At 39.3% G+C, this 9,241-nt stretch overlaps 1 protein-coding gene across 1 annotated transcript; it reads right to left on the bottom strand.

The window, feature by feature from the left end:
- Positions 1 to 935: 935 nt before the first annotated feature.
- LOC124140185 (exosome complex component RRP41-like) lies at positions 936 to 3,024 on the bottom strand. The gene is made up of 3 exons (XM_046507644.2): positions 2,826 to 3,024; positions 2,044 to 2,250; positions 936 to 1,362 (listed from the first exon to the last, which is right to left on the bottom strand). The coding sequence occupies exons 1-3, from the start codon at positions 2,994 to 2,996 to the stop codon at positions 997 to 999; spliced, it is 744 nt and encodes a 247-aa protein (XP_046363600.1). The 5' UTR covers positions 2,997 to 3,024; the 3' UTR covers positions 936 to 996.
- Between the last annotated feature and the right edge of the window lie 6,217 nt (positions 3,025 to 9,241).

Genomic DNA, 9,241 nt, shown 5'->3' on the forward strand with positions numbered 1-9,241 from the left:
TCGTGTATAATACGCACTCGTGTGTTATTTGCACCCTTAATTATGGGCAATTGAATCCTGGAAATATATATCTGTTGTATATAAACATTTCAGGCTGTCAGCATAAACCACGAAATTTACGATCTTTCAACTCTAATAAGAGCCCCCTATTTCTAATTTTGAGAGCGCCCTGGGCGCTTATTATGTTGAATATGGTACTTGATGATAGTTGAATTAATATATGAAATCATTAGCCAAAATGAAATGCAAGTGTCCATGCTGATATTGGCAATGCCATGTGACTTTACCTATTACAATAAATTATTTAATTTGAAAGTTTTTTGTTATTAATCATAATTGATTACTGTAAAAGATATCTAATTTGAACACAATATTACAATTGTAACAATGTTAAATGTTTGTGCAATTATATATTAGCTGACTCTCAAATAGATCTGATTGTATAGAGAACTGTCAAACATGACATGATCATGGATAGTCACTTTAAAAAGATACTTTACTTCAATCTCTAATTTGTACACAATGATGTATGCCTGATGACGAGATATTAGCAGTTAGTTCTCAACCTGAGCTTAACCTGAAACAAAGTCAGGATATTTTTTTCAAAAATCCCAAACTATCAAAAGGCACCAGTTTACCACAAGACCTATCTATTTCCCAAGATTGGTTAAGATATCTCTCATATATTTTTTAGTTCTGCCCCGGAAAGACAGAAGCACCGACACATAACACCCATTCCAATATCCAACTTCCACTTTGTGACAGGAGATAATAACCACCTCAGGTCACAGGGCCACACAACACAAGGTTCTCGTCATTAAAGGCTCTGTGCACAAACTCAACTTTCGGTAGGCTGGCAGCATTCAAAGACAAGAATTTAATCTGTTGGCCACCCTTTGCCCAATAGAAGTGTCATTAACAAGAAAAACATAATGTTTGAGTCAGATACTAATTATTTACAAAAATATGACAAACATGTACAATAAAGTGCCATTGTCAAGTCTCCCAGCCGAGTGATGTGACCGTGCTACTGACGTGTTCTCGGACAGCAGTGTTGAGCACCTGATAGATGTCCTTACAACCCTTCATGGCCTGGTCAAGGACCTTGTTGAGGTTGTCCTCGTGAAGCCGGGAGTTCATCTCTAGAAACACAATCTGCTCTGATTGAGGCAAGGTGGCGACAATCAGCTCTGGCCCACCCGATGACTCCTCCAGGTAGCTGATGTCGACTAGCGGGGAATCGTTCACAAAGCCTGCCGAGCATGCACACACATAGTCCTTCATGGGAATGCCGGCATCTATGAGCGCTAGCGTTGAGGCATTCACACTAGCGCAGTAGTTGCCGCCGTCGGACTGAAGAACCTGCCAAGAGCCAATTTTAACAAGACTCTTATTTAATTCCTCATCAGAAGGTGGGAATTATCAATTGAAAAATACATTATACAAATACCGTTTTTGACGTAATAAGCGCCCCCTCTAAAAAGCGCCCACGGCAATATTTGCTAATATATTGGCTAGTGAACAATCCCAATTGGCACCCCTTCCGATTGATCAATGTACACAAGACTTATTTTTTCGCGCATAATACGCACTCATGTGCTATATGCACCCTTAATTATGGGCAATTAAATTCTGGAAAATAATATCTGTCGTACATAAACATTTCAGGCTGTCAGCATAAACCACGAAATTAATCTTTCAACTCTGTTTTTTTTCACCAAAGTAATATTCTAATAAGAGCCCCCTATTTCTAATTTTGAGAGCGCCCTGAGCGCTTATACGTCGAATACAGTAGTTATTCTTGATGAGGTCAATGTGGACCTGACTCGAGGTGGTCTGAAGGGGAGGCCGCAGACCAACTGTATACTAACTATATTGTAATAGGTCATTGTGTATTTTATTGTTTCAATTCTGATTTACCTTAATTTCTTGGCTTGTTCTGCTTGTAAATGACACATGAAAACTTTTCCATTATGAATTATTAGATTGCACATTTGGCTCTGGTCACTCTAATTTGTAAACAAAGGAATATGGTTGTCTTACCTCCACGAAAATATCAATCTGTGATCGAGGATAGAGGCTGGTCATAATAGCTGCATCAAAGGTCTGTCGGAGGTGCATGGTCATCTCCTGGGACTTGCGGTCACCACGGGGGCGTGTCTTCCTCTCCCCGGTGCTGAAGGTGGCCATGCTGTACTGACAGTTCACCAGAACCTTGTCATGTAAGGCTCTTCCTCTACTGCCTCTAATCTGAAATAGTACAAAGTTTTGTCTTTTTGTCGTCATACATTATCATGTTATGTAAGGACACACTTTTAAAAATTTTATTTTTTACAGATTTATGCTATGGAAAATAAAATAAAGAAAGAAATATGTCACAATATGTAGTTTATCATTTTAAAAAAACAATAAACTTTACTTGACATTCATGATTAAGAAAATGTGATAACATTGAGTCAGTTTATAATTCTGTGTGTGTTGGGCTGCAAATATTGAAGCTGATATCTTACTAAATGTAACCCGTATATCATGTTTGAAAGTAGAATAACTTATTCCTTGGAGCACTAAATGCAGGGCCGTGTGAGATTGTTGTGTCTAGCAAATGTCTAGGTTTGCAATTCTCCAAGACGTGTTGGTAAGACTTACGCCCGAATACCCCCTCAAAAATATATATAGGCCTAGCTAAAAGGATTGAGCGGCTATGCATACATATAAAAAATTTGGAGGGGGGATACGGGCGGAAGTCTTTCCTGGCTTTGCAATGGGAAAGTAGCGCATCGGGATTTAAATGTCCCTTGTTCCTGAAGTGGCAGTTAGCCGGTTACCTCGTGTGGGCCGTATACTGTTGCTAAAACCTTCGTATTTCCCTGCTCAATATACGCTGAACCATCTGCTTGCTTGAAAACCCCTAGCCGACATTGGATCTTTCGTAACTCATGCGGTCTACGCCCATCAATTCGAAAGCCCTGATCAGACAGAAGTTCTAAGCCCGCCATGTTGTTATGAACATGTGCTAGCACTTACTTTTAGAGTGACCTCCCCTACTAGGGCAATGATTGTACGAAAGCTTCAATTACTTACGCGCCTCACGCTATCATTCAAGTCGAGCACTACGACAAATCCATGATTAGATTTTTTTTTAATCAAATAGGTGTATTTATCAATTAACAAACGATTCGTCACATCTCACACAGTCCATTCAACAAATTACATATGTTCTGTAATCCATATCAATTTGGGAAACTCTACACATTTAGATAGACGTTAGTTTATCACGCGTTAGGATATTAACAAAGTCAAAATTGTTATGGATGAGCAACTTCTTTATTACAATTGGGCGACGTTTCGGTGTAGATTCTAATACCCTTATCAAGCAGATGATGTACAAAACTACTTACTTACTTACTTATATTGGAGATTTTACGTGCGCTTTCCGACTGCAGCGTATTTCGCACACGGGCCCGGCCAAGCCATTTAATGTGTTTCCGAAAAGGGGAAAAAGTTGTTTGGCAATCCAGTAGGGGTGTTTTAGTGGTTGCTTTTATAGAATTTTGGAAATTTTGAGATTTGGAAAAAATGCCAAGAGGGTTTGGGGGGCGAACTAAGGGACCTGAGTATGGAAGTTTGTTAGTTTGATTATGTGGTTTGGTAGTTTATTGGGGTTTTAAATGCGATTTATTAGTCCTAAGTCTTTGAATTTTTCTATTTTATTTTGTGGATTTAGGATTGCTTCTAGAGTAAGAGCCTTATTTAGATTTAGGGTGGTTTGTAGTGTAGTTCGGTGTGTTAGGTAGTGGATGCAGTGTATGAGTGCGTGTTCTGGGGTTTCTTGTTGTTTGCAATGTGGGAAGGTTCCTGTTGCGTGTTTTCTTATTATTTTGAGGTGGTTATTTAGGTTGGTATGTCCTGTTTGGAGTTTAGTGATTACTCTGTCAATTTTTTTGGACGGATGTAGAATTTTTTGTTTGGTAAGGGTTTTTTTTAGAACCTTTTTGATCTGGCTATTTGAATTTTGATATAGGTTATGCCAGTTTTGGTGATTTTTTTTTTTACAAAACTAGGTATGAGCATGATATATATACATAACAAAACTAGGTATGAGCATGATATATATACATAACAATAGATAGATGTTTATATAACAAATAAGGTTGATGTACACTGATTGATTAGGTAGTTATGATAGACAAGTTTATACAAGAGATAGGGTTGATGTACAGTAATTGATGGGTATGTGATTAACACAAGGATTACTAAGAATGAATGTATGGGAAGCCAGCGGGGAGATAATAGTTCAGTGTTGTTTTGGCGAGCTGATGAGATCATGGTAAGCTGGAGGGATGTAGTATCCTTGATCTCTGTTTATGGCTGGCTGAATTCTTTCGATGCAAATGGCTTCTCTAAATTTTCTGAGCTTTTGCATCAAAAGAATTCAGCCAGCCATAAACAGAGATCACGGATACTACATCCCTCCAGCAGGACTCATCCCACATAACCTAGAGGTAAGGACTATGAAATAAATATGTCGTATTCATGTTCAATTAATCAAATTAATTTGTATCAATGGGTATGGAAGTTACATTAAACTCCAACAATAATTCTGGGAAACATACCATGCAGTTAATGCAAATTATATTAAAATTTTTTTTTTTTTAAAGTCAAAAGTGACTCGGCACAATGTATGAAGTGTTTAATAGTAGAACACTTTTAAAATTGCATTCACACAATTGACATCTGCATGTTTTTCTTCACAACTTCAATGTATTTTTTCATATTTATCTGAAGTGAGGGTTTCTGCAACAAACTGTGTCTGTGCCATCAGACAGATCGAGCCAGCGCTATGGACATCAGTTTAAATACAACGTATGTACATTGTGTAATAAAATATTTGCGTCTCAAACGATTTGACACTTTTATCTCTCACAGGCAATTTTAGCATAATTCTATAGGAGTGTGCAAGGGAAACCATAACCAAGCAACTGTCCACAGCTGATTGGTAGTTTTGAAAATTCTGCCACATGGACTCTCAAGGATATTGAGACTATTTCTTGTGTGCAAAGTAGTGGCAATAGTAAACGCCTTGGTCTGCCCCCACACTATCACCAGGCTGTACAAGATCAAGTAAAATACCAAACACTTCACAGCTTTGTCATCTCAACATCAGATATACCAGCTGTAGACAAACATGATACAAAGTTCACAGCATCGTGAGGGGCTATACCAATCAGGCTTTAGAGTGGGCGGCTAGTTGTGTAAAGTGTATAAAACTTTTGAGTTCAAAGGCCGATGGGATTTGAACTTTTATTTCAGTGCAGTCAACAGCATGGTCCTGGGTCTTCCAGCCAAGGAAACAAACAAACATAATACATGCTACACATTTTGGTGGCACTGGGTTGATCAAAATATAAACATCACTTGAAAGTATCAAAGTCAGTAAAGAAATATAATATTGCATGAAACGGGTCAGTTCTAGTTCTTGATACTCCAGGGGCGGTCGGGTAGCCTAGTGGTTAAAGCGTTCGCTCGTCACGCCGAAGACCCGGGTTCGATTCCCGACATGGGTACAATGTGTGAAGCCCATTTCTGGTGTCCCCCGCCGTGATATTGCTGGAATATTGCTAAAAGCGGCGTAAAACCATACTCAGTCAGTCAGTCTTGATACTCCAAAATTCTCAAGAGCCAGATGGTTATTGAGTAGATGGTTCTCCCATTGTTCAACATGGACCTGCATCTCCTTTATTTCAAATTGTGCCTCACACCCCACATTCAGTGTGGAATGATCATTCGCTTCAACCTCATGTCAATCACACCTCCTTGAACCAGGTTCTCACATTACAAACAAAATAATACTGATTTAATATGAATGTTTCATAATTAAAGTAAAAAACAATTATGATGCAATCTTGATTTATGACATTTATTAATACACATATTATTATAGTGGATAGTTGTAAACTCTTACACTATGACGTTCTGGCCTATAGGATCAAGGGGGGCGGGCTTCTTTGGTGTTGTGGCCACAGTCCATGCAAATATGGATGGGATTGTCTCTGATTTCAGTATTCTTTGCTAAGGGGTATACTTGTTTACAACACACAAATTTAGGACTGAAATTTAAAACATTCAATTCATTCAAGACCCCCAATTGATTTTTAATTTGTGTATGAATATAAATCGTAAAAAGAATCCAATAAAGCATAAATTAAAACTGTAACTGTTTTATACATTATTTATTTATGTCTGTATATGCATTCATATTAGCTTTATAAGTGTAGTCCATTTCCAATCTAGAAATATGTATATTCTGACCAGAATAAATGTAATTGTTTGAAAGTCGATATGTTATCATCATGTGACCTACATTAGTATAAATATTAGTTCCCGGGTGCCGTTGTACAAAACAACCTTAGACCTAATTTTAAGACTGTCTATATCTTAAGGTATGGAAGTTACGATCACCGACACGCTAATATCGCTTTGTACAACGACACCCAGGATAGATAGATAGATAGATAGATAGATAGATAGATAGATAGATAGATAGATAGATAGATAGATAGACAGATAGATAGATAGATAGATAGATAGATAGAGACACCCAGGATATATATATAGATAGATAGATAGATATGATAGATATGATAGATATGATAGATATGATAGATATGATAGATATGATAGTATTAATGTGACGAGAATAGAAATCAATATTGTATTCAGAAAAAGCACGAGTAATTCGTTTTGAAACATCATGGTAGCTGCGATAAAATCAATAGTTGATAAGCGATATTCGCTCATCAGTTTTGCAAAAACATCAATGAAAATTATTACTTACGGTGAACAACTTCCCTATAACTTGTCGGATGGCTGCCAGTCATCGTTTCCGCAAAGATAAATCGACCGGAACAATGATAAAAACTCATAGATTTATCTCACCTCGCATCGGATACGGCGATGCTCCGGTGCCATTTTAAAAGCTTGCGGGGATAGCCTCGTTTCGCAGGATATTCTCTAAATAACACACGACATACTTACGTTAAAATCATGTGTACTGCATGGCGTGGCATGTGTTATAATATCGCAGCCTTATTAATACATGGCTTGGGTATAAAACATTTATTGATATGTTACACCGCTTAATGCTAAACATATTAATGTATATATTATATATGATGTCAAATATATTTATTAAAATGAATTAAACATGTTAGAACATACACTATCGTCAAAGTTATCTCTTCAGACAGAACATAATTAAGCGCATTAAGTCACACGACTGCCTGGTCTAGTCTCGGTTGTATGGTTATGTTATGCACGAACATGTCTGAGTGCGTCGTTGAAAATTAAACCAATTCTAAGTCTCCGTCAGTACTTCACAGGCTTGTACTGTGTGTTGTATATGCACTGTGTAGTCCATCTCTCGTGTGGTAACGTGTCGTGGTAGTGACACATGTCTGTTAAAGTCAAACAATGAAGTGAGCCAGTGCATGAATGTTGTTGCCAGTGCATGAATGTTGTGCGAACCTTACCAGTGCATGAATGTTGTTGCCAGTGCATGAATGTTGTTGCCAGTGCATGAATGTTGTGCGAACCTTACCAGTGCATGAATGTTGTGCGAACCTTACCAGTGCATGAATGTTGTGCGAACCTTACCAGCGCATGAATGTTGTGCGAACCTTACCAGTGCATGAATGTTGTGCGAACCTTACCAGTGCCTGAATGTTGTTGCCAGTGCATGGAGGTTGTGCGAACCTTACCAGTGCCTGAAGGTTGTTGCCAGTGCATGAATGTTGTGCGAACCTTACCAGTTCATGAATGTTGTTGCCAGTGCATGAATGTTGTGCGAACCTTACCAGCGCATGAATGTTGTTGCCAGTGCATGAATGTTGTTGCCAGTGCATGAATGTTGTGCGAACATTACAAGTGCCTGAATGTTGTTGCCAGTGCATGAATGTTGTTGCCAGTGCATGAATGTTGTGCGAACCTTACCAGCGCATGAATGTTGTTGCCAGTGCATGAATGTTGTTGCCAGTGCATGAATGTTGTGCGAACCTTACCAGTGCCTGAAGGTTGTTGCCAGTGCATGAATGTTGTGCGAACCTTACCAGTTCATGAATGTTGTTGCCGGTGCATGAATGTTGTGCGAACCTTACCAGTGCATTAATGTTGTGCGAACCTTACCAGTGCATGAATGTTGTTGCCAGTGCATGAATGTTGTGCGAACCTTACCAGTGCATGAATGTTGTTGCCAGTGCATGAATGTTGTTGCCAGTGCATGAATGTTGTGCGAACCTTACCAGTGCATGAATGTTGTTGCCAGTGCATGAATGTTGTTGCCAGTGCATGAATGATGTGCGAACCTTACCAGCGCATGAATGTTGTGCGAACCTTACCAGTGCATTAATGTTGTGCGAACCTTACCAGTGCCTGAATGTTGTTGCCAGTGCCTGAATGTTGTTGCCAGTGCATGAATGTTGTGCGAACCTTACCAGTGCATGAATGTTGTTGCCAGTGCATGAATGTTGTTGCCAGTGCATGAATGATGTGCGAACCTTACCAGTGCATGAATGTTGTGCGAACCTTACCAGTGCATGAATGTTGTGCGAACCTTACCAGTGCATTAATGTTGTGCGAACCTTACCAGCACATTAATGTTGTTGCCAGTGCATGAATGTTGTGCGAACCTTACCAGTGCATGAATGTTGTTGCCAGTGCATGAATGTTGTTGCCAGTGCATGAATGTTTTGCGAACCTTTCCAGTGCATGAATGTTGTTGCCAGTGCATGAATGTTGTTGCCAGTGCATGAATGTTGTGCGAACCTTACCAGTGCCTGAAGGTTGTTGCCAGTGCATGAATGTTGTGCGAACCTTACCAGTTCATGGATGTTGTTGCCAGTGCATGAATGTTGTGCGAACCTTACCAGTGCATGAATGTTGTTGCCAGTGCATGAATGTTGTTGCCAGTGCATGAATGTTGTGCGAACCTTACCAGTGCATGAATGTTGTTGCCAGTGCATGAATGTTGTTGCCAGTGCTGAATGTTGTGCGAACCTTTCCAGTGCCTGAATGTTGTTGCCAGTGCATGGATGTTGTGCGAACCTACCAGTTCATGAATGTTGTTGCCAGTGCATGAATGCTGTGCGAACCTTACCAGCGCATGAATGTTGTTGCCAGTGCATGAATGTTGTTGCCAGTGCATGAATGTTGTGCGAACCTTACCAGTGCCTGAATGTTGTTGCCA

Source organism: Haliotis rufescens, unplaced genomic scaffold (genome assembly GCF_023055435.1).
Source record: "Haliotis rufescens isolate VD_foot unplaced genomic scaffold, xgHalRufe1.0.p SCAF_17, whole genome shotgun sequence".
NCBI classification, from domain to species: Eukaryota; Metazoa; Mollusca; class Gastropoda; order Lepetellida; family Haliotidae; genus Haliotis; species Haliotis rufescens.

What these genes read in the sequence shown, in the direction of transcription:
- LOC124140185 (XM_046507644.2), bottom strand. Translation starts at nt 2,996, where the DNA reads ATGGCGGGCTTAGAACTTCTGTCTGATCAGGGCTTTCGAATTGATGGG. An exon ending in CAGTATACGGCCCACACGAG is followed by an intron (nt 2,251 to 2,825) that starts GTAACCGGCTAA and finishes GTACTATTTCAG; the next exon opens with ATTAGAGGCAGTAGAGGAAG. An exon ending in AGATTGATATTTTCGTGGAG is followed by an intron (nt 1,363 to 2,043) that starts GTAAGACAACCA and finishes GGCTCTTGGCAG; the next exon opens with GTTCTTCAGTCCGACGGCGG.